General features: G+C 37.6%; 3 protein-coding genes and 1 long non-coding RNA gene across 5 annotated transcripts; 3 read left to right on the top strand and 1 right to left on the bottom strand.

The window, feature by feature from the left end:
- The first annotated feature begins 2,700 nt into the window (after window positions 1–2,700).
- On the top strand, window positions 2,701–4,682 carry LOC110890612 (probable aldo-keto reductase 2). Its single transcript, XM_022138223.2, has 5 exons — window positions 2,701–2,960; window positions 3,039–3,236; window positions 3,341–3,513; window positions 3,604–3,706; window positions 4,095–4,682. Exons 1-5 carry the CDS (start codon window positions 2,745–2,747, stop codon window positions 4,437–4,439), a joined length of 1,035 nt encoding a protein of 344 aa, XP_021993915.1. The 5' UTR covers window positions 2,701–2,744; the 3' UTR covers window positions 4,440–4,682.
- Window positions 4,683–8,426: 3,744 nt separating this feature from the next.
- LOC110888492 lies at window positions 8,427–8,774 on the top strand. The gene has a single exon (XM_022136017.1). It carries the CDS (start codon window positions 8,427–8,429, stop codon window positions 8,772–8,774), a length of 348 nt encoding a protein of 115 aa, XP_021991709.1.
- Window positions 8,775–16,665: 7,891 nt separating this feature from the next.
- Window positions 16,666–18,253, bottom strand: LOC110890617. Of its 2 annotated transcripts, none has more exons than XR_002564642.2 (5): window positions 17,959–18,253; window positions 17,402–17,537; window positions 17,195–17,337; window positions 17,070–17,085; window positions 16,666–16,975 (listed from the first exon to the last, which is right to left on the bottom strand). It is a non-coding gene; the product is annotated as an uncharacterized LOC110890617 (long non-coding RNA). The 2 variants fall into 2 exon arrangements; XR_004863140.1 differs by having other exon boundaries at window positions 17,195–17,330; window positions 17,959–18,241.
- A 403-nt stretch (window positions 18,254–18,656) lies between these two features.
- On the top strand, window positions 18,657–22,838 carry LOC110890611 (probable aldo-keto reductase 2). Its single transcript, XM_022138222.2, has 5 exons — window positions 18,657–19,011; window positions 19,078–19,281; window positions 20,842–21,014; window positions 21,108–21,210; window positions 22,308–22,838. The coding sequence occupies exons 1-5, from the start codon at window positions 18,712–18,714 to the stop codon at window positions 22,641–22,643; spliced, it is 1,116 nt and encodes a 371-aa protein (XP_021993914.1). The 5' UTR covers window positions 18,657–18,711; the 3' UTR covers window positions 22,644–22,838.
- The last annotated feature ends 2,589 nt before the right edge of the window (window positions 22,839–25,427 follow it).

Here is a 25,427-nt window from a genome sequence, read left to right as displayed (position 1 = left end):
ACGAAACACATTAATTTCGTCGACCATGACCCTGTTTCGTTGACTGCCTCCTTGTTTCGTCGCATGTTCCTTTGTTTCGTCGAGCTGAGATTTGATTCGTCGAAGGTTCTGTTTCGTGGGAAGCTGTGATGCTGTGTGACTATATATAGTCTGAAGACAGAAGAAACAATTAGACACAGAGAACAGGAGAGCACACAGAACACACACACGAGAGAGTTTGAGAGAGTTTACAGAAAACATTTGTAAACCTTGTGCTGTAACTGACTTTCATAGTATTAATACATTGGTATTAATCGTTGAGTCTTGTGTGTCATTTATTTACGTGTTCTATCTCGGTTTGCTGTCTCGGTTGGATTCCGCACAACCGGGGTGGTTTGTATACAAGGATCAGGCGACTAGATCCTCCCCTAGCCGGAGGGTGGTTTGTATACAAGGATTAGGCGACTAGATCCTCCCCTAGCCGGACCTACAGAGTTGACTATGTTAAAAAGGGAGAAGAACAAAAGGTATGTCATTTAAGAAAAGCCTAATATGGTTTAAAACAAGCTCCAAGAGCTTGGTACAGTAGAATAGACGGGTATTTTACAGCACATGGTTTCATAAAGAGTGTGTATGAACATACACTTTTCATCAAGATCACTGATAAAACGCGGATGATAGTCTGCTTGTATGTAGATGACTTAATATTAGCTAGTGACTCCTTAGAAATGATAGAACAGTTAAAGAATTCAATGAAGAGTGAGTTCGAGATGACCGATTTAGGTATCCTTCACTATTTTCTTGGCATGGAAGTCACCTATGACAATGGAAACATCTGTCTTACACAGAAGAAATATACCAAGAATTTATTGAAAAGATTCAATATGGAAGGGTGTCATGAGATTAAAACTCCGATGGAATACGGACTTAAATTATCAAAAGATGATCCCAGTGAAGAAGTAAATCAGAACTTATAGCGGAGTTTAGTGGGATCACTGATGTATTTAACAAATACGAGGCCTGATATCATGTTTGCCGTAAATAAAATTAGCCAGTTTATGGAAAAACGAAGTTGAAATCACTGGGAAGCTGGAAAGAGGATATTAAGATATATCAAAGGAACGCTAAAGGAACGCTGAATCATGGAATAATTTACTCAAAAGGAAGCAAAGGAAAGTTGGTTGGTTTTAGTGATAGTGATTATGTGGGAAGTATAGATGATAGCAAAAGTACATCAGGTTATGTTTTCAATCTCGGTTCAGGGGCTATAGCATGGCAATCAAGGAAGCAAAAGGTGGTGGCACTATCGTCAACGGAAGCTGAATATATAGCATTATCATTGGCCGGATGTCAAGCATTGTGGATCAAAGGGATCCTCAATTCTTTACAGATGCATATGGATGGTCCTCCAACAATTTTGTGTGATAATAAATCAACCATCTGCCTAGCAAAGGATCCTGTATACCACGGAAAAAGCAAACACATTAGAGTGAAATATCACTTTATTCGAGAACTAATCAAAAATGGCGAGGTCGAAGTGAGGTTCTGTACTACTAAGGAACAGGCTGCAGACATACTAACAAAGGCTTTGCAGCCAAAAGAGTTTATTCGTCTCAAGGATCTTCTACATATCACATCCATCTAGCTTACGGGAGGGTATTAGAGGATATAAGCTAGATAGTTTATGTTAAATATATGTCACATATTATGTTAGGATGTTTTATTATTTTTATGTCATAGGTAATGTCGGTGTCTAGTAACCGGCCATGTATATATGTAAAACATTAGTGAATATACCATTCACCAATTGTTCTGAATTAAGAACACATATCGTTTTCTCTCAAAACCCTAGAATTCAATTATACACAATATCCTAGCGAATAAGGAGTTGACACGTGTCATCAACCTTGTGTTTTTTTTTTTTTTTTTACTTTTCTACCACGATTTTTAAACGATCATAATTTCTCCTTACCTTAATATTAAAAAAAAAAAGATTACACCAAATTAAAGGGAAATTTATTATATTTAAATTGGTGTATTTTTTTAATAAATCGGTTGAAAAAAATATGCTTGTTTAAAAACCGTGATGAAAAGGAAAAAAAAATACGCGTGGAAACCCATGGTAGAATATTAGACGCGTCACACAACTATCTACGCATTGTGTGTTCATTTTAGATGCATTCCCTACATCTTAGATAACATCCTCTACATCTTTGACGCATTCTCACCCTAGACGCAAAACTCATTTATAGATGTAATACGTAGACGCAAAACTTGCCTCGTTTTCAGTGACCGTGGACGCAAACGATGTTCATTTGGTAAATTTGATATGGTGAATGGTTATTTTGATAATTTTCCCTTTATATAAGGATTTTTCTCTCTCATATGTCACATATAAATGGATATGCAACTATTTGAACCTCAATACAAACTCCCTACTGTAGACTATTTGGTGTGGTTTCTATATATAGCAGCCGGCGGGGGCGTAGGATAACGCTAAACATAAAAATATAGAAAGGTTTAAAAAGACACATAGTGTGATTCTGTTGTGCATCATCGTAGAAATAAAAAATAGTACTGTTTTTTTATAAGGTAGTGACGTCATCAGTGAGTTCATCATATATCGTCCTTTTGCTCCATATCAATAATACAACAATCAAAGGAAGATTTTTGCTTTGCATGCCTTACCAATCGAGATACTATATATATAATATATGTATATCTATCTCCACTAGGATTAAGCAAATTGTAATAGACAAACTGCAATGGCTTCAATGGTGCCAAAAGTGGAACTAGGTTCACAAGGTTTAGTTGTTTCAGCACAGGGGTTGGGTTGTATGGGTATGTCCGGGATCTACGGGCTCCCCAAACCCGAACCCGATATGATCAAGCTCATCCACGACGCCATTGATTCTGGAGTCACATTCCTTGACACATCCGACGTCTATGGTCCTCACACCAACGAAATCCTCGTAGGCAAGGTTAGCAGTAACCAACTTCTGGTTAATCAAGATATTTTCTCTTTCATTTTGATTTCAATTTTTTTTCTTTTTTGCTAGGCTTTGAAAGGAGTTCGAGAGAAAGTTCAAATTGCTACGAAATTTGGAATCCAATGGATGGATGAAAAGAGAGAAGCGCGTGGTGATCCGGAGTATGTTCGGTCAGCTTGTGAAGGTAGCTTGAAGAGACTTGATATTGATTGTATTGATCTCTACTATATTCATAGGATTGATATTCGAGTCCCAATCGAAGTCACGGTTAGTGTCTCCTGCTTTTCTGGGTCTTGCATTGATAAACACATGTATGTATGATTTACTGAGTATGATGATGATGATGATGTATGATAAACTGTAAATGAAAGATGGGAGAGCTGAAGAAACTGGTTGAGGAAGGGAAAGTGAAGTATGTTGGATTATCAGAAGCATCCGCCGCTACAATCAGAAGGGCTCATGCGGTTCATCCAATAACAGCGGTACAAAATGAGTGGTCTTTATGGTCAAGAGATTTGGAGGATGAAATTGTTCCAACTTGCAGGTTATTTTCAAAGGTTTTAAAGTTAAGATAATCCGGATTGGTTTTCTTTGAAGTTTGATGATGATATGAATGTTATGGTATGTTTTGTAGAGAACTTGGCATTGGGATTGTTCCTTACAGTCCTATTGGCAGGGGATTCCTAGCTGCCGGCTCGTCATTGGCTGAAAATTTGGTTGAGGGTGACTTCAGGAAGGTATGCATATTTTGAGCATTCATGTAAAAATCTTTCCAGTAATGGATTTTAGATTTTACCCATCATGACAAGTGGATGGTTTTCTTTATTGGACTTGAAGTTTAATAATTTATGTTTTTTTGTTGTAGTCGCTATCTCAAATGAGATGGCGAACTCACAACAAAGAGACGGAAAATCTGGACACTCGTCTAATCTAGTCGGATTTGCGTACTCCAAGAATCTAAAGTCACTATTTCATCTAAGGACTAACCCAAATTTGAAGTTAAACTAAAAGAAAAATCATGTGTTTGTCTATATGCAAAACGAATCCATTTTTGAAAGGAAAAAAAAAAAAATCCTTATTTGTATTTACAGAAATTGAAACTCAAGTTTAAATTCTTGATTGTAGAGTATGCCAAGGTTTCAAAATGTGGATCACAACAAGACTGTATTCGAGCAAGTGAATGAGATGGCTACAAGGAAAGGGTGCACCGCGGCTCAACTAGCCCTAGCATGGGTGCACCACCAAGGAACTGATGTGGTTCCAATACCAGGGACCACGAAGCTTGAAAACTTAAAGCAAAACATTGGGGCTTTGTCTGTAAAGCTAACACCGGAAGAACTAGCTGAACTTGAATCATTTGCTTCAAGTGAATCTGTGAAGGGGGAAAGACATGCATACATGAATTCGACTTGGATAAATTCGGAGACTCCTCCATTGTCTTCTTGGAGAGGCAATCTAGAAGTTGTTTAATATCAAGCCTGTCAAAGCGGGTCGTTTTAAAAACTATTACTGTGATTCGGGTGATATGGGTTTTAATCAAATGGGTTCACTGATGAATGGATCAGATTGGGAGGTGTATCTAATATGTTTTTAGAGACTTCTTAAGGAAATTTTCTAATATGTTTGTGTTTATGTTGCTCTTCAAGGCATGGTATTTTATGTTTAAGATCATGCATCTTCTAATAAAAAACAAAACTTGTGTGTTCGTGTTTACTCTTTATTATCTTGGAAATATATTTTACATATAATACAATTATAACTTTTTCAGCTTTTGTTATTTTCTATATCTAAGAATCTTGTAACAAGATGTATTACCATGTTAACCTTTCTTTTTTAAACTATGTTTTAATGGTTGTACCCTTGATTTGGAGTTGTTCAAACAGTGGCGGACTCACCTTAAGGGGTGGGTGGGCGGCCGCACCCCTTGAAAAAAAAATTTAGTGGTATTTTTCGCGAAAACTCCCGACCGCACCCCTTGAAAATTTTCGTCTGCACCCCTTGGAAAATTCCGACCGCACCCCTTGGAAAATTCCGACCGCACCCATTGGAAATTTTCGTCCGCACCCCTTAAGAATTTATATAAAAAATTGTTAACACTAATTGAAATTCGATTAAATTATGTAAACAAGTTAGCCCACTAACACCTTTAATAAAACTTAAATTCAATCCATCAAGCCCAATAACTTAATACCCATTCAAGCCCAATCCAACTACTAGTTTTGAGGTAATTTGGGGTTGTTCTAGTCTTTATAGGATGAGTTTGTTGTTTCTTAATTTCTTATTGATTATATGATACTACTATAGGGTTTGAAAAGATGAAATTTAAAAATTGAACTTAAATAGGTAATTTGCTTTGTTTTGATGTTTTATTGGGTTTTTTCAAAAGAAACGGATATATATATATATATATATATATATATATATATATATATATATATATATATAGGGCAAGGATAAATTGAAAACCCACTTGAGTTGAATAAACCCTGAAAACCTAATAATAACCATTGATTAGAGTGGATGAATGGCTAGGATGATTGTTTGCATATCTGATTATTTTTATCTCTTTCTCTCATTATTAAAATATATAATGTGTACCTAAAGGGTAAAATGGGAAGAATTTTACACTTATTTGACACAAACAAACAAAAACTCTGTATGTGTCAGATTTTTGTTTCTTTTTTATGTAATTCTCTTTTTTTCATTTTTTATATACATCAGATCTGTTATTTCTTTTTTATATACATTTGTATTTGTATTGCATAAAATGTAACATACATTTTTTAATTGTCAATTTATGCCACATTTGTAATAACACGCTTTATTTCTGTAACATAAAAATATTACATAGAAACGTAACATATAATTTTTACATGATCAAATGTTACATAGAAAGCTAACATAATTTTTACATGATCAATTTTACGTCGCATATGTAACACTTTTTTTGTAACACAAAAAAATGTAACATTCTGTTTCTGTAATAGATACTTTATTTTTTACAATAATCAGGAAAAAAAATTGACAGCACACTTTATTTTTACAAATAATCTAGAAAAGTGTAACAATGCACTTTATTTTCTGTAACGTACATTATTTCTGTAACACAAAAAAATGTAACAAACATTTTTGCTTTGACTGATTGTTGCATTTCTAACACAAAAAAATGTAACAACACACTTTGTTTCTGTAACAGTCACTTTATTTTTACAATAATCTGGAAAAAATGTAACAACACACTTTGTTTTTACAACAATCTAAAAAAGTGAAACAATACACTTTATTTTCAGTAAACATGCATTATTTATGTAACACAAAAAAATGTAACATGCATTTTTTCTTTGATTGTTTCATTTCGTAACTAAGACACAAAAGAATTGTTATGAGAATTGTTACATCAAAAATAAACTTCATTAACGATAATCCAACATAAGTAACGTAACTAGAAATGTTACAAAATTTATATAAAAAATATCGCTTCATTAACAAAAATCCAACAACAATAGATTTTTTAGATTCAATCATAAAATCAGTAATAACATTCATCTCATCTAAACAAAAAAATAATAAAAAAAAAAGATGTAGATCTACGAAACACAAAAAAATGAAGATCTACAAAACACAAAGAATTGCAAATCTGAAAAGTGCAAATCTGGAGGACCTTTTAGATCTGGAACATAAAAAATTACAAAAAAATGTTGGAGATCTACAAAACACAAAAAAAAAATAAAGATCTACAAAAACACAAACATACTTATGGATCTGGATGATCTTTTAGATTCTGAACCTCATGTTCAACATCAAACATCTTTTGGATCATCTTCAACATCTGAAACAACATCTTCAACATCGGATTTGTTGACCACCGCCGGATCTGGGAACCACCATCGGATCTTGAACCACTCAAAGCACTAAATCCGCCATGAAAACCAGTGGTTTTGGTGATGATTTGTGGTGGATCGATGGATAAGAAGAAGAATTATGAACTACACCATCACCAAGTTGTTACACTTGTAGATCTAGAGTTTTGGTGGTTGATTTTGAATGATTTTGATAAGAAGAAGAATCTTGATGGTTGATTATGAATGATCTTAGATCTGGAAATGATTATCCAAAGAGTGAGAAAGAGAGAGAGAGAGATAGAGAGAGAGAGTGAGAGAAGTGTGTGTGTGTGTCGAAAGAGAGAGAGAGAAGTGTGTGTCAAATGTCAATGTCTAGTTCAAATGTCAATTAGTGCATTTAATGCATTGTCTAGTGCAAATTTCCCAATATGCCCCTCAGTCAATCTTTATGCATATGTGATGTGGTTGAATTGTAGCCACACATGTAGGTTTTCAGGGTTTAGTCAACTGGAGTGGGTTTTCTCCTTATAATTAGCCTATATATATATATATATATATATATATATATATATATATATATATATATATATATTTGTTAAAAAGGTTTAAAAGTTTATATGTTTTCATGTATTTTTGGGTTGTTCTAGTCTTTAGTTGGGTGGTTTTGTTGATTATATGACTGTTGGTTGGTAAATAACAATTACTAGGGCTTAAAATTCAAAATTTTAAATTGAAAATTAAGGAACATGAGCTATGGTTGAACACTTGAAATCCTTGTTTAATGATTAAGAGAAATAGAAGTAGGGATGGTTTGAACTTTGATGCTTTTTTGTTTGTTAATGTGATAGGAAGTTAGGAACTAGGGTTTGATTGTTTGAAAATTGAAATGGACCCGACCCGATCTGATTCGACCCACTATGAAACTTCGTTTGTTTGTGTTTACTTGTTTTACATGACCCGACCTGATCCGACCCGCTATGAACGGATTTTTTTGTATAGCTAGGGGTCTAAAATCTTTGAAAAAATTCCGCACCCCCAGGAAAAAAATCCTGGGTCCGCCACTGGTTCAAAGTGTGTTTTTAAAGTTTGTTATGCTTGACTTTGTTGGTTGTTTTTTGTGTGTGTAGTTTTGGCAGCCAATGTTGAATCCTTAGGGTTCTTCATTTTAATTCTAGTAGGTTAAGTGTCTTATTACTAGTTATCAGCAGGTCATGTTTTTGATGGAACAAAGGTAGAGATAAGCAAATTAGCGAGTCGGGCGATTATTGTGTCTGGCATGGTTTATTTTTATCATTCCTATAGTAATACATCAAGCTATGTTTTATAGAGGAATTCGAAATTTGACAGGTAGTGTCTAATAGACCATTTATATATTTTAGGATATGATTGTAAATATTAATGTGCATATATCTCCATCTCATTAGGAGATCCTTTCTTGTACTATATATATTATGTTGTTTAATGAAAGAAGGGCAAGCAATTTATTCCTATATGGTATCAGACCTCACAACGATCCTACCCTAATCCCCACCGCCGGCTGCCGGCTTCTTCCCCTAACCTTCTGCCTCTCGACCTTCTGTCCTTCGTTCACCTTCTGCCTCTCGACCTCTCCCTCATGGATTCCAAGAATCACCCGGCTCTTGCCGTCTCCAATATCAAAACACATATCCCCATCACGCTTGAACAGGATTCCGCACAATATACAACTTGGTCCACTCTATTCCAAGTTCAGTGCAGGATTTTTGAAGTTGCTGATCACCTCAGCCCACCGCCGGCCACCGCCTCCTCTTCCTCCGCAGACTCAGAAAAGAAAGCCGATGACTCAGCCGATAAGGCCCTCTGGCAGCGCATCGATGCAGTTGTTCTTCAGTGGATTTACGCCACCATCTCCCCCGCTCTTCTCCACGTTATTCTCTCTCCCGGGCAAACGGCATATGAAGCATGGACAGCCGTGCAAAATTAGTTTAATGATAACAAGACCACTCGAGCGGTGTTTCTCGGTCAAGAATTTGCTCATCTCAGCCTTGACGGTTTTTCTTCTATGGCTGAGTACTGCCAACGCGCGAAACACCTCGCTGATCAACTTAAGGCAATCGGTTCCCCTGTTGATGACAACATGCTGGTAATTAAGATTTTAACAGGCCTCACGGAACAGTATGACAGTATCTCAACAGTATTACAGAATCGCGACCCGCTTCCTGATTTTAATGAGGTACGATCATGTCTCACCATGGAAGAAGACAAGAAGAAGCGTCAAACCGCCCGCGCGGCCCAGCTCTCCGCTACTGCCCTCGCAGCCTCTGTCTCCTCACCCTCACAGAGTTCACATCAGCAACCTAGTTTCTATCCGGCTTCGGATCGCGGTCGTGGTCGCTCACGCGGTCGTGGTCGTGGTCGAAACTACAACAACCGCAACTATTCCAACCGTGGCCAGCAACCCAACACTCCAACTCATCCCTACATCGTGTTCCCGAGTAATTGGACCGCCAACCAATGGGCCTCACTTTTACATGGTTCTAACTCTGCATCGGCCCCGACCATACCACCGTGCCCATATCCCTCCAAACCAAACACTGCTGGTCCGAACTCACAGGGCATCCTCGGACCTCGACCTGATAACAACAGCTCAGCGGCATACACGCCAACGGATATAGAGCAGGCATTGTACACCATGGCACTAAACCAGCCAGACCACGGGATCATGGACACGGGCGCAACCGCTCATTCGGCCAATGAACAAGGTATCTACTCTCCGTCTACTTTTAATAAGTGCACTGACAAAAATATTATTGGTAATGGCATGGCAATTCCGGTTTTGGCACAAGGCAACCAACTTTACCACCCCCTTTTCCACCCCTAAAACTAAATAATGTCCTTTTTGCACCTAACATTATTAAAAACCTTATTTCCGTTCGCCGCCTTACCACTGATAACCTTGTTTCCATCGAGTTTGACCCTTTTGGTTTTCTTGTGAAGGATCTCAAAACTCGGGCGCCTATCCTTAGATGCAACAGCACCGGCGATCTCTATCCATTGACACAGCCTCTATCCACCATCTCTCAACCTTCCGCTCTTGCTGCTGTCACTCAAGATCGCTGGCATCAACGCTTAGGCCACCCTGGCGACACTTTGTTACATTCTTTGAAACTTTCTTTTCGTATTTCTTTTAGCAAACGAAACAATAAATTGTGTGAACCTTGTGTGTTTGGTAAAAGTGTCAGACTTCCGTTTTATGATTCTGTTAATTGCACCCATTTACCGTTTGATATTGTGCATAGTGACTTATGGACCTCCCCTGTCCTAAGCACGGGAGGTCATCGATATTACGTTTTATTTCTTGATGATTGCACCAACTTTCTATGGACTTTTCCTCTCACCACCAAGTCACAAGTATTTGCCACATTTGTCAATTTCTATAATCACATTACCACTCAATTTGAACGTAAAATTAAACAGTTTCAATGCGACAACGGTAAAGAATATGCCATTAACAATTTTCTCCAATTTTGCAACGCACATGGTATGCACTTCCGTTTTTCTTGTCCCTACACCTCCTCCCAAAATGGTAAGGCGGAATGCAAAATCCGCACTATCAACAATATGCTTCGCACTCTCCTAGCTCAAGCTAATCTACCGCCATCCTTTTGGCACCATGCTCTCGAAACCGCCACGTACCTCCTAAATATTATTCCAAGTAAAAACCATGATTTCTTATCACCAACATCCCTTTTATACAAGTGCACACCCGAATATCAACACCTTCGTGTCTTCGGGTGTCTGTGCTACCCTCTCTTACCCTCCACTACTATACATAAACTTGCGAATCGTTCCCAACCATGTGTCTTCCTTGGATACCCGCAAAATCATCGTGGCTATAAATGTTTCGACCTCCAAACCAAACAATTTTTTACTTCCCGACACGTATATTTTGAAGAGTCCATCTTCCCCTACAAATTTCAGTCTCCTGCTAACCCTCACACCTATAACTTTCTTCACCTTCCTACGGTCCCTCTCCCACAGACTACTTTCACACCCACTACCTCCCTTCATGGCCCAAATGACCAGCCCATACACCAGCCCAGCCTCTACCCCTACGTTCACCCCTCCACTTCGCCAGCCACATCCACCTCGTCACCAGCCCAATATAACTCGCCATCTGCCACCCCTAGCCCAACAGCTACACCACAACTTCCAACCCAACCCCAACCGACCACCCAACACAGTCCACCTCCCTCCCCTAGCCCAATGGCCCACTCTAACCACCCATCCAGCCCAATCCCGGCGTCTGGGATTCCGATTCACCATACCAGCCCATCCATCCCCTCTCCACCAACCGGCCCAAACTCTTCACCTCTCCAATCGCCCACCGCCTCTGGCCCACACCCAAACTCTTTGTCGGCCCAACCGACCCCCTCCCCGGCACCCAACCAATCGCCTGTCATACCCCCTCGCACCATCAGAACCCGTTCCATGAGCGGTATCGTAAAACCCAAACAGCTATTTAACCTATCAACCACCACCATTGCACCCATACCACGAAACCCTCAGGTTGCCTTGACCATTCCCGAATGGCATGATGCCATGACTGACGAGTTTAGTGCACTTCTTAAAAACAAGACTTGGGAGTTGGTTCCTCAGAAACCGAATATGAATATTATACATAGTATGTGGTTGTCTAAACACAAATTTAATTCGGATGGGAGTTTGGCGCGATATAAAGCTCGTTTGGTTTGTGACGGTCATCGTCAACAACCGGGTGTTGACTGCGGGGAGACATTTAGTCCGGTTGTCAAACCGGCTACTATTCGGTTGGTTTTATCATTGGCTTTGGCACAATCATGGACTGTTAATCAGTTAGATGTTACGAATGCTTTCCTTCATGGTACTTTGCACGAGACCGTCTACATGTATCAGCCGATGGGATTTCGTAGTTCCGACTATCCGGACCATGTTTGTCTTCTAAAGAAATCATTATACGGTCTCAAGCAAGCTCCTCGTGCATGGTACCAGCGTTTCACAGATTTCGTGGTCTTACAGGGTTTTAAGCAGAGTAAGTCAGATAATTCTTTGTTAATTTGTTTATCGTCATGAGCGTGACACTGCCTATTTGCTCATTTACGTCGACGGTATTATACTTACCACGTCTTCGGCTGTTCTTCGTGATCGGATTATGGCATGTTTGGCAGGCGAATTTGCTATGAAGGATTTGGGGGCATTATCTTATTTTTTTGGGTATTCAGGTGACACGGACCAACAATCATATGTTTCTTTCCTAGTCCGCTTATGCTAAGGATATCATTCATCGAGCCGGTATGGACTCCTGTAAGCCCGTTGCCACGCCAGTGGATACACAGTCCAAGCTCAGTGCCCATTCCGGTATTCTTCATGATGATCCTACCACATATCGTAGCCTCGCAGGTGCGCTTCAGTATCTCACTTTCACCCGTCCAGACATCTCGTATGCGGTGCAGCAAATTTGCATGCATATGCACTCTCCCACAACTGCTCACTGGAATGCTTTAAAACGGATTCTTCGATATATACAGGGCACCATTGACTTGGGACTTCACTTAGATGCGACGGATACGTCTTCTTTGCGAGCTTACACTGACGCTGACTGGACGGGTTGTCCTGACACTCGACGCTCCACCTCCGGCTATTGTGTTTACCTTGGCGAAAATTTGATTTCTTGGTCCTCGAAGCGGCAGTCGACGATCTCACGTTCTAGTGCTGAAGCTGAATATCGCGGAGTGGCAAACGTTGTTGCTGAAGTCTGCTGGCTTCGGAATCTTCTTCTAGAGTTATGTCATCCTATTTCTCGTGCCACTTTGGTTTATTGTGACAATGTCAGTGTCGTCTACTTGTCTGGTAATCCGGTTCAGCATCAACGTACGAAGCATATTGAACTAGATATTCATTTTGTTCGTGAGCAAGTTCAGAAAGGTCACATTCGCGTTTTGCACGTCTCGTCTCGTCACCAGATTGCTGACATCTTCACTAAAGGACTGCCGCGTGTCTTGTTTGATGATTTCAGATCCAGTCTTAGCATTCGGCCACCCTTCGCTTCGACTGCGGGGGTGTAATAGACCATTTATATATTTTAGGATATGATTGTAAATATTAATGTGCATATATCTCCATCTCATTAGGAGATCCTTTCTTGTACTATATATATTATGTTGTTTAATGAAAGAAGGGCAAGCAATTTATTCCTATAGTGTCAAATCTTGAAATTTAATTTGAAATCTAATTATCGAAACTAAGATCATCTGAAATGGTTGGTTTTTGGAGCCTATGTGGAAGTAAGAGGATGAGAGGCAGCATACATGGAACAGAGAATAAGAGAGCTTGGTCCCCGACGACGACGATGGACATGTTTTTGGAGGAGAGAGAAGATATGTGAGAGGGGAGGAGAGAGAAAGTGAAGGGGTCCATGGCTTTTGAGAAGAGAATTTTGTGGGTTTTTTGGGTGGTTTTATGTGATGAGGAGGGGTTCACTAGCTCCTTTGAGCATCCGAATTACCACGAGAAACCATCGCGTGAAGGGCGTGGCTCAAGACCTCATGTTACCACCTCGTGCTGGCATTGCGTGAGCCTTGTTGGCTCGTGAGAATCCAACAAACCATTTATTTGGATAAAATAAATAAAGGAAATGGTGAGTGAATTGACTGAGACCACGCTTGTTAGTGAATCGAGCGAGAGGAGGGTGGTGATATGATGATAACATGCAGTAGGTGTCGCCCTCACTCGATCGCATAATGGATGGCCTTATGGTCAATGATTTGGGGGTTCTAAAACCAAACTGAATGAAAAAAAAAAAGTTTCAATAATTTTGGATAAATTTTAAGATTCTAAACCCAAGCTTGGGCTCATAAAACTGTACATCAAGGTTAGATTAAGAGAACAATCCATGAAGTACGTTTTAACAAAAATAAAAGTGTAAAGGATGTAATTGTTTGAGCTTGCTCTTCGTAACAACTTGCTATATTGGGCTTTGTGTAATAAAATACATCATTTGTTGTTAAAAAGAAGAAATGTGTAAGTTTTTTGTTGTAAAGTTGTAATTGTATGGGCTTGTTGTGGGTTGTAAAGTTGTAATTGTTTGGGCTTGTTGTGGATTGTAAAGTTGTAATTGTTTGGGCTTGCTGTTCATAGCAACTTTCTATATTTGGCTTTTTATAATAAAGTACATCATCTGCTGTTAAAAAAAGAAGCAAAGTAATAATAAAAAGTTACTGTAGCCTAAGAGATTAAATCCATATATTTATAAACTACGTGGATCATTTTATGAATATACTTTTAAGATTACAATATATAAAATAAAGATAATAGTTTAATAATATAGGGAAAGGGTAAAATGAGAACCACCTTGAGTTATGTGAGCTAGGCATTCCAAAAGTTCTTTTTTAAATAATTCTCAAAAATTTTAAAAAAAAATCACTTGTTCCAGCAAAAAACTAAAAAAATGTTGCGTGCAAAAATTTTACATCAGATGTAAAAAACATTTACATCGCCGTCAATAAAATTTACAGCAGGCGTAAACAAAATTTACATCAGGCATAACTATTGACTCGACAACTTTTTTTGTTCTTTTTTTTACAGATGTTTTTATCACATTTTCATTTACGTTTGTGCAAAAAAAATGGTGGCCCAACTCGCATGAGAAATAGGAGTTCTCATGGTTCTCACAACTCGTGGTGAATCTTAATTGAACCGAATCCCAATAATGTATAAATCATTTACATAAAGTTAGATAATGAAATATACTAATGAAATGTACTAATTGATTTTACAGGCCAAAGGGTTTTTAGTTTAGTAGTAGAGAAAAATGCAATTTGCGTCCCTGTGGTATATGTGAAACATCAACCTGAGCCCCTAAATTCATTTTTTGGTTTTTTGAGCCCCTGAGCTTATAAATTTATAACAGTTTGAGTCCCTCCGTCACACTTCCGTATGATTGACTGTTTGACAATTGTGAAATGTCCTTTCTACCCTTAATGATAAACACATATAATCCCTAACCATACCTACACCGATCACACTTCTCAAAAAGATCTGAAAATCTGTTCTCCCAACTCCCAACACCGATCATCATCTTCATCTTCATCTTCATCTTCATTGAATCTCCTCATCAATACAAGGTAAAATCACATACCTAAAACATGATCGACACTATGGTTTACCCTATATTCTTGTTAGATGCTTGTGTAACCCTGTGTAACTTGATGTTTAATGATGTTTGATGATATCTCATTTTCACCACTCATGTTTTTACACTTCTTATCTGTATATGTTTTTGATATGCTAGAATGTAACAGGTTTTGTGTGAAAATATTGTTTGATTCTTGTGGGTTTTTGTCTCGGGTATCAAAACAGAGGTTTGGGTTTTGGTTATTATGAAGGTTTGTTTCAGGTTTTGTGTGAAAATATTGTTTGATTCTTGTGGGTTTTTGTCTCGGGTATCAAAACAGAGGTTTTGTTTGATTCTTGTGGGTTTTTGTGTCGGGTATCAAAACAGAGGCTTGGGTTTTGGTTATTATGAACGTTTGTTTGTGATGTTTTTTGTTTTCTCTGTTTATTAAGACTGGGTTTTTGGTTTTGGGTTTTTGTTTGTGATGTTTTTGTTTTTGTTTTATAGTTTGTTTGAAATGTTTAAAATATACAATCGATTAAAACAGGGTTTGGTTTCTTAAGTCTCTGCTGTTCATGTTGAAATCTGGGTTTCTTAAGTCTCTGCTGTTCATGTTGAAATCTGGGTATGGTTGTTGTTTTGTTTCTCATGTAAAGTTGGTTAAAGACTCTGTGTTTTGGGTTCCTCATATTGGTCATTTGAATGTGTTTTCTTGATATGAGATCAACTGTGTTTTGGGTTCCTCATATTGGGTTCCTCATATATGCATTATAAAAGTACAGAATGGTTGTGGATGTAAAGATATGCAAAACACCAACTACGAAGGCGAGAATACTTGACAACCTCCTGGAAGATGGTGCGGTGCACATAAGGAAGTGATTGATCAGAACGATCAATTGCATATGAATGAATATAACCCTAGTGGCAGATATGTAATTAGCGAGCTCTGGAATTTCAAGGAAAATCGAAGAGCTACACTAAAGGGGGTTATCAGCTACATTCTGAAGTGCACCAGTCAGTAAAGATCCACAATTTCTTTCTTGGTATGACGTTTTGTCTCTGTATTGTATGTTACGGTCTTTTGTTATCGAGTCTGTAAGTTCCGTCAAGTCTACCAAGTTGGATATCCTTCTATCTTTCTTGGTATGACGTTTTGTCTCTGTATTGTATGTTTAACATAATGCAAATGTGCATTTATGTTGTGTTTAATTGTAATCATGCTTAACTGTTTAACTTAGTGATATGTTTTGTCCATGTTTGATGCTTAACTATTTAACTTAGGGCTTAATACAGAATTTTGGGGTTTTTACAATTTACTATTTTTGGATAATTGAATAAACAATATTTTAAAACAAATTCTAAACATTTAATAAACATTAAATTAATAATTCTCCCCCACAGAACAAAAAAGGCACTGAAGGGAAAGAAATCCAAAAGGACGGTCTTACCCCTGGCTCAAACAGTCAAACAGACGGAAGTGTGACGGAGGGACTCAAAGTGTTATGAATTTATAAGCTCAGGGTCTCAAAAAACCAAAAAATGAATTTAGGGGCTCAGGTTGATGTTTCACACATACCACAGGGACGCAAGTTGCATTTTTCTCTTAGTAGTATTAATAAATCTTTTCAAGCGTCAAGCATGGCGGATATCAGTCTCGATGTGAACATTGATATAAAATTTAGAAGTAGAATGAGTGGTTGTGTGAGTTTTTGGTTCTAAGAAATAATAAAAAAACTAATTGATTTTACTCCATAATAATTAAAAATTAGAGTAAATTACACATATTGTCCTTTATTTACACACAAAATTTCACTCTTTATTTTTTGTCTTTAAAATGTGCACTACATGTCCTTTAAGTCAATTTACCCTCTCTCATTCATTTAAAACCCCTTTCTTCTTCATTCATCACACAAATTAGGGTTTCTTCATTGGACTTCAAACACATCGTGAGAAGGTAACATGTGTTCATGTTAACAAAATTCATCTCCCCTAGCTGTAGATTTGTCACTCATTCCCAAGCACTCTCCACAACCCTATGTTCATGGTAACAAAATTCATCAGATTATGTATATCAAATAAATACAGAATTACACACCCTTTTTAATTTGACACAAATAATGAACTTACCCTCTAGCCTCATGTCCTAAATCCGAGGAAATACAAGAATTTGCCCATGAAAAATTGGCAGCAATTTAAGATTACAGATTAATAAAATAAATTTCTAATTTGGAATTTCAAATTAAAATACTTACTTTGCTTCCCAGAAGTCAACATTGGCGTGGTAGAGGGAAGTGAAGAGGATCTTAATTCGGACTTTCATTTTCTGCAGTGGTGCCTCCTCCACTTCTTCAATCACCCGCGAATTTCCGGCTTCCCAAGCCACCGCGGCTGTTAACTTTACATGTTTATATCCGTGAGCAGGTTATAAAATCAACTCAAAAAATGAAGAAAATGCTTACCTTTGCATCGAATCACTTGACCATAAGTGCTCGACGCTGTAACTTGATCGCTCACCTCCTATGATACGTGGCCTTATAGAGAATAAATTAATTTTGTCTCTATATGCTTTCTTCACCACTTTTTACACAGTGCACCCTACAGAGGCAAACATACCATTAAATAAGATGAAATACATGTTTAAATCATTAAAGTCATCTCCCCACAACCTATACTTTAATAGCAAAAAAAATAAAACAGACAAAGAGCATGAACCAATTAGAAAAAAAATATATCACTAAAAGCATACGAGTAGAAAATAGAAGACTTGAAATACCTTTTGAAATAGTTGATAGGAAATTGCAAAAAATCATAGAAACCCTAATTTGAAACATCCAAACATAAATTAAACATTCAATTTAACATGCGTTAAACAAATGAGAAACCTAAAATCCCTAAACAAATTAACTGAAATAACGAAAATCACCACATTAGATTGAAATAAAATAGAAAAAATAATTTGTAGAAGCAGAACCTAAGAAGATACGTAAAAACGATGAATGTTTAAAAAGAATCATACCTCTTCTCAATTCACAAATTCCGGGACCGCCGTTCCACCACTGCGGATCTCTCCAAAGTAAATACTCCCAACTCTATTTGAAAGAAACCTCTCTGCTTGTTCCCTGTTTTGCAATATGTAAACGTAAATAGATGAGATGAGTGTGACGCCACATTTGAAGAGGTTTCAGAGTGACGTGGGGAGAAATTGATGGAATGAAAAAACCGCTATAAACCTCCACTTCTAGAAGCTTTTGTTGAACTAATCAAATCAGGATTTCATCTAAGAGCTTATATACATTTAAAAGCGGTTAGGGTGAGAGGGGCACTCATCTCTTAGGGGAGTGACCTCTCTTACAAAAAACCAATCAACACGCGCCACGTCAACTCCCCCCTTAACTCCCCTCACACACTCAATTTGATGGCGGCACTACTCTCTTAATTACATCTCATCATCTTCTCTCTCTCTCTCTCTCTCTCTCTCAGCATCTTCTCTCTCTCTCCTCTCTTTTTGTGCGGTGAACACCCACCACTCCCCACTCGCTGCAGACACTCCCCGAGGGGTCGGCGGCAGTGTTCCCACTCAGGGACTACACACCCCGCACCCCTCCCCGAGAAGTGCCTCACTCACCCTTAAAAAATTAAAGGAACATAAGAGTATATAATTTACTCTAAAAATATATGTTGATTTTTATTAGATTAGAGAAAGACACGTGGGGGCCGATATTTTTCCTAAGTGAGTTAATCATCATCATCATCATCTTCAATCAAAAAAATGACAGTCAAACTAACCCTTCTGCACTGCATATCTTACCAATCAACATATCCACCCCACACAAACTCTAATCCACAAACACCAATGGCTTCCGTGGTTCCTAAAGTGAAATTAGGCTCACAAGGTCTACTTGTTTCAGCACAAGGGTTGGGTTGTATGGGTATGACCGGAAGCTACGGTCTCCCCAAACCCCAACCCGACATGATCAAACTCATCCACCAAGCCATTGATTCCGGCGTCACATTTCTTGACACTTCCGACGTCTACGGTCCCCACACCAACGAAATCCTCGTCGGCAAGGTCACTAATTTAACTTTAGGTTTTTTGTTTTATCTTTTGGTTTCAGTTTATGGGTTTTTTTTGTAGGCTTTGAAAGAAGGAGGACTTCGAGACAAAGTTCAAATCGCTACGAAATTTGGAATCCGACAGGTGGATGGAAAGACAGAAGCGTGTGGTGATCCGGCGTATGTACGGTCATGTTGTGAAGCTAGCCTGAAGAGACTTGATATTGATTGTATTGATCTCTACTATATTCATCGGATTGATATTCGAGTCCCAATCGAAGTCACGGTGAGTCTCTCTTGCTTTTCTGTGTGTATGCTATTGTTTGGGTCGGGTTATTCGGGTAGTTTGTGTAGGGCTGCAAACGAACTGAACGACCTTGTTTGTGTTCGTTTTTAAGAAATACATGTGTTCACGAATTGTTCATGAACACTTGCCGAACGAGGTTTTATGTTTGTTAGTTAACGAACGAAAACGAATGTTGATGAACACAAATGAGCACAAGCTGATATTCATGAACACAAATGGAAACAAACGAACATAAACAAGCGTCCATGAACAAAATATTTAATATAATGACATTTATTAAATATTTATTTGTCGGGATTTTGAAGTATTTAAATAAAATATAAAAACTAAAAACACTAATGAACCATCGCACACAAACGTACACGTTACCGAACGTTCACGAACATAAATGAACGAACACGGCCTCTGTTCATGCTCATTCATCGAGCTAAACGAACGAAATTTCTTGTTTGTGTTCGTTAACACAAAAGAACTTCTAGCTGAACGGTTCACGAACTGTTCACCGAACTTTTGGTTTGTTTGCAGCCCTAATTTTGTGTATGCTATTGTATCCGAAAACTGATCCGAATCACCATCGGGTTTGTCGGATTCGGGTCGTGCGGTTATTGGGTCGTGTTATTCGGGTATCTTGGGTTGAATATATTTGTTAATTTTTTCAAAACATGTTACACTTGTGGTCCGAAAGATCCCAACCTTCACGTTGTTTGAAAAGATAACATAATTCAACACAAGAACATAACCCTTATACTTTTTGGAAAGTTAATCTGTATTCACGAATTCTTGATAACAGACCAAAAGTGAACCAATGTAGTTCGGGTTAATCCGGTCTCGGGTTAAACAGTTCAGGTAATTCAGGTTTTTTGTCTAACCACCAAACCCTAGAACAATCGGTTTAATTGGTATTCGGGTAACGAATTTGTTCAGGTTAGGTTAATCGGGTACGGGTAAAATCGACGGGCCTACTACAGAAACATCAAAACCAGTCGTTGTAATTGGTGTACTTGTTATTTTTATTGTTCTTTTTGCAATTAAAATCTTGAGTAAATTGCCATTTTGGTCCCTGTGGTTTGGTCACTTTTGCCACTTTAGTCCAAAACTCAAACTTTTTGCATCTGGGTCCCTGTGGTTTCAGTTTTATTGCCATTTTGGTCCAAAAATGAAATCAGGTCATATTTGTCTTATAAAATCCTGCTAGTTTGTCATTTTCCGCAGAGGCAAAATGATCATTTCTTTTTTTATAAATAAATACCATATTTTATACGACAAATATGACCAGATTTGCCCCTGAGGAAAATGACAAAATTGCAGGATTTTATAAGACAAGTATGACCTGATTTCATTTTTGGACCAAAATGGCAATAAAACTGAAACCACAGGGACCCAGATGCAAAAGGTTTGAGTTTTGGATTAAAGTGGCAAAAGTGACCAAACCTCAGGGACCAAAATGACAGGTTACTCTTAAATCTTGTATGGTAGAAATTGTTAAGACTGAGCTGTTGTTAATTAACACTTGTATATGTGATATTATGTAATTGAAAGATGGGAGAACTGAAGAAACTGGTTGAGGAAGGGAAAGTGAAGTATGTGGGATTATCAGAAGCGTGTGCTTCAACGATCAGAAGGGCTCATGCGGTTCATCCGATAACAGCCGTACAGAACGAGTGGTCTTTATGGTCAAGAGATTTGGAAGATGAAATTATTCCTACTTGCAGGTCATCTTCAAGAGATTTTGATGTTAGTTGAGGATCATCAACAACTTGTTTATGTGTTTGATGATGATATGATTGTTATGGCCGCTTTTGCAGAGAACTTGGCATTGGGATAGTTCCTTACAGTCCTATTGGCAGGGGATTCTTAGCTGTCGGCCCGTCGTTGGCTGAAAACTTGATAGAGGGTGACTTCAGGAAGGTATGCATGTTTTGAGCATTCATTGATTATTTGTAGAATTTTTTTTTTTTTCAAAAATGGATGGTTTTATTTGTTTCGAATTTTAAATGGGTTAGACGCTACCGAAGATGACCACTTTACGAGTGAAGTTGCGCTACTGCAAAATCTAATCAAATTGAATGTCAATAGTTTATGTCTTTTTGCTGTTGTAAATTATAATCGCTATCTAAAACGAGACGCTGACCCTATGCAGTTAATGAGGTAAAATATCGGATTTCGGTCAAGGACCAATATTTGAGATATAGGTTATCGCGGTGGAATATCTGTAATTTTAATATCATGCAGAATTTATATATATAGCAATTTAACACTAACAATTCAGTGATATATATCGGTTATATTTAATATCATGCAGAATTTATATATATAGCAATTTAACACTAACAATTCAGTGATATATATCGGTTATATTTAATATCATGCAGAATTTATATATATAGCAATTTAACACTAACAATTCAGTGATATATATCGGTTATATTTAATATCATGCAGAATTTATATATATAGCAATTTAACACTAACAATTCAGTGATATATATCGGTTATATTTAATATCATGCAGAATTTATATATATAGCAATTTAACACTAACAATTCAGTGATATATATCGGTTATATTTAATATCATGCAGAATTTATATATATAGCAATTTAACACTAACAATTCAGTGATATATATCGGTTATATTTAATATCATGCAGAATTTATATATATAGCAATTTAACACTAACAATTCAGTGATATATATCGGTTATATTTAATATCATGCAGAATTTATATATATAGCAATTTAACACTAACAATTCAGTGATATATATCGGTTATATTTAATATCATGCAGAATTTATATATATAGCAATTTAACACTAACAATTCAGTGATATATATCGGTTATATCAGTCAAATATCAGTGATATATCAGTCAAATATCGGTCAATATTGCCGGTAAAAAAATAAAAATCTTTTTCAAGAGAACATGTTTTGAAAAAAAAAATAAAAATAAAAAATCTTTAAATGTAATATAAATGGATTAAGTTTAAGTTTCTGATTGCAGAGGATGCCAAGGTTTCAGAATGCGGATCACAACAAGACTATATTCGAGCGTGTGAGCGAGATGGCTACAAGGAAAGGGTGCACCGCAGCTCAACTAGCCTTAGCCTGGGTGCATCACCAAGGAACTGATGTGGTTCCAATACCAGGAACCACAAAGCTTGAAAACTTTAAGCAAAACATTGGGGCTTTATCTGTAAAGCTAACACCGGAGGAGATGGCTGAACTTGAATCATTTGCTTCAAATGAAGCTGTAAAGGGTGATAGACATGCAGTGATGCGAATGACATGGATAAATTCAGAGACTCCTCCGTTGTCGTCTTGGAAAGCCAATTTATGAGTATTTAAGTCTGATCGACAAAATTGGGTTCGGATCAAAATGGGTTGTAAAAAAAGTATGAATTTGGTTCGGGTGAAATTGTGTTTTAATCGAAATGGGTTCACTTTGATGAATAAATTAAAATTTGGAGGTGTATTTAATATATTTAGACTTCTCCAAAAAGTTTTTGATATGTTTCATGTTTATGTTTGTGTTTGTGTTTGTGTTTGTATTTCTCTTCATGTTCATGGCATGGTATGTCATGTTTAAGAACATGCATCTTCTATTAAAATTTGTATGTTTGTCAGTTTGTGTTTTAAGTATCTTGTAAGACCATGCTTAGTGGTATAACACTATAATGCCCCCACCATGGGGCGTTTTGCGCCATGTGGCGTCCTAGTCAGCAAGGGGGCATTATAGCAAAAGTGGTGTAGTGGTATAATGCCCCATTCAATCATTTTACAATCATTTCACAATTATTTTTTTTAAATTTAAAACATAAAATAACATTCATTAATTTAAAAAAAAAATTACATTACTTGAAAAAAAAAACTAAAGAAAAAACCGAAAGTAAAAAAAAAAAAAAAAGCTGAAAATAAAAAAAAAACAGAAAAATAACTGAAAAAAAAAAAACATAAAAAAAATAATATGATCTAGAGTCCATATTTTTCTTTAATTTTTTGGCGACGCATTTGCGCAAGGATCAACGCATCGCCTTGTAGGTGGTCGATAGGTTTGGACAAAAACTCGATGTCCTTTTCCATTTGCCTCGCCTCTTGCATCTCGTTAAATTTTTTTGTTTCGGCCATTCGTTCCTTCATAATTTCATAACGTTGGTGGCCGAGATCTCGAATGTCTTGGAGACGACGGTTCATCTCCTCGAAATCATCCTTTAACTCGAGATCGGAAGACGACTCGAGCGTTTTTTTCCCGGCTCCCTTTCTTCTACCGGCGGGTCGGGCCAACTCTTCTTGAATGCCCTCGTCCACCGCCTCGTTTAAATCAACATTGCGGGCATCCGATGTCGGAGTTGACGGGTCAACGGAGGATGATGTTTTTGACCTTTTAGCCCGACGTCTACTACTAGACGTCATTGGGTTAACTACCGCCCACTTTGGACTTTTTCGAAGTAGCTCCCAACACTTGTAGTACGTGAAAGGGCCTTTTGTCCTCTCGAACTCCTCCAAACTCTTCGTTAAAACCCCCACGTCACCTTCACCACTCGGGCGATTATCGTAGTTACGTTGGAAGACTTCTTGAAACGCATGACACTTGTTGTTTATGTCGGTCCATTTGCTAGAAATCGAGTCTTTGTCCCGATGTTCGCCTTGACCCCACGTGCTAAAGAAGAGTGCACGAACCCTATCCCAAAAAACCGGACCCGTTTGAAAGTTTGCTACAAAAAAAAAATAATAAGTTGTTTGTTAAAAAATAAAATAACAAAGTAAGTAAAATAATATTTATATAAAATATTTACCCGTCTCTTCGTCCTCCGAAATGTCGACATACGCCCGAGTCAACGCGTATTCCTCTTCCTTCGTCCATTTGATTATATTTTTTGTACGCCTCGGTGCGTCCTTATCCTTCTTCTTATGCGACCTTTTGCCGCGTTTCGATGTTTCTTGCACCGGTTCGGGTTGCGTCTCCGGTACGACTTCCACATCGGGTTCGGCTTCGGGTTGTGACGGTTGAGACCCGCCGGCTTGACCATAGCCGAAAGTTGGAGGAACAAACGGAGGGGCGCCACTTAAGTAAGCCGCGTAACTTAAAAAGCTAGGGTCCATGTCTTGAAGGTTGAATGGGGTTTGCGGTTGGGTTGTGTTCGGGTTTGCGGGTCTAGCGGGGACACCAAAAGGAGGGCGGAAAGGATGCATGGTTGTATAAAAATAAGAAGAAAGTGGGTTTTTTTTTATAAAAGTTGGAAGAAAGTGGGAGAGTTTGTGAAGTTTTGTATAAAAAATGGTGTGAATGTGAGTTAAATATATATAGTGGGAATTATTTAAAATAAAAAAAAAATAAAGAAAGTTACCGTTTGAAGCAACGGTCGAAAGATGGTGGCCCCCACAATTTTAAGCGTTATTTTTAAAACGCCGGAACCTTTTTTTTTCGAAAATCACGCCTGATAACGCCCCCTGTAATGGGGGGTGGGGCGTTATAGGGCGTTTTCGGGCAAAAATTTTTAAAAAAAACGCCCCATTACGCATGGTCTAACAATATAAAATACTGTTAAATCATCACATGATTTCAATACAGATGTCAGTAGTAAATAGTAATGAAGCTAAACTATATCGACTACTAGTAAGGTGACGCATCGAAACGATATCAATCGTATTTCATCTGTAACGCGCGAAAGAATCTCATTAGTGAATATCAAAAATAAATACGGGAACAAATAGTAAGTTTTTATTTCTGCGATGAATGCCTGAACAAACCAATACCGACTGAACAACATATGTACTGGTGTCGGTATTATCGGACCAATATCAATAATCATTATGATGGTTTTCAATCGATATAAACATGTGTCTATATCCTTTACAACATAGACACCGTCGGTATATCAAGATCGATATCAATATTGGTTTTTATTATTTTTGAATAATTTATTGTCCATCAGAAGACGTGAATACGTTTGCTACTTTAAGTAAAATATTCTATGGTATATGGGATTATTACGTCATAGCCTACGTACTACAACTCCTTTGAATTGTGTGCATTAATTTTAATAATATAAATTAGCATACTCATGCGGTTCAAAGTAGGGATGGCAAAAAAGCCCAAGCCCGATAGATATACCCGAAACCC

The sequence above is a fragment of the Helianthus annuus genome, chromosome 7 (assembly GCF_002127325.2).
Source record: "Helianthus annuus cultivar XRQ/B chromosome 7, HanXRQr2.0-SUNRISE, whole genome shotgun sequence".
Classification (NCBI taxonomy): Eukaryota; Viridiplantae; Streptophyta; class Magnoliopsida; order Asterales; family Asteraceae; genus Helianthus; species Helianthus annuus.
The sequence above is the reverse complement of the archived record's forward strand: the minus strand, read 5'-3'. Positions and strand labels throughout refer to the sequence as shown.

Excerpts from the sequence above, each read along its gene's own strand:
- LOC110890612 (XM_022138223.2), top strand. The coding sequence starts at position 2,745 with ATGGCTTCAATGGTGCCAAAAGTGGAACTAGGTTCACAAGGTTTAGTT. Across the intron at positions 2,961-3,038 it reads ACGAAATCCTCGTAGGCAAG|GCTTTGAAAGGAGTTCGAGA; the intron begins GTTAGCAGTAAC and ends CTTTTTTGCTAG. Across the intron at positions 3,514-3,603 it reads GAAATTGTTCCAACTTGCAG|AGAACTTGGCATTGGGATTG; the intron begins GTTATTTTCAAA and ends TATGTTTTGTAG.
- LOC110888492 (XM_022136017.1), top strand. The coding sequence starts at position 8,427 with ATGGATTCCAAGAATCACCCGGCTCTTGCCGTCTCCAATATCAAAACA.
- LOC110890611 (XM_022138222.2), top strand. The coding sequence starts at position 18,712 with ATGACAGTCAAACTAACCCTTCTGCACTGCATATCTTACCAATCAACA. Across the intron at positions 19,282-20,841 it reads GAGTCCCAATCGAAGTCACG|ATGGGAGAACTGAAGAAACT; the intron begins GTGAGTCTCTCT and ends TGTAATTGAAAG. Across the intron at positions 21,015-21,107 it reads GAAATTATTCCTACTTGCAG|AGAACTTGGCATTGGGATAG; the intron begins GTCATCTTCAAG and ends CCGCTTTTGCAG.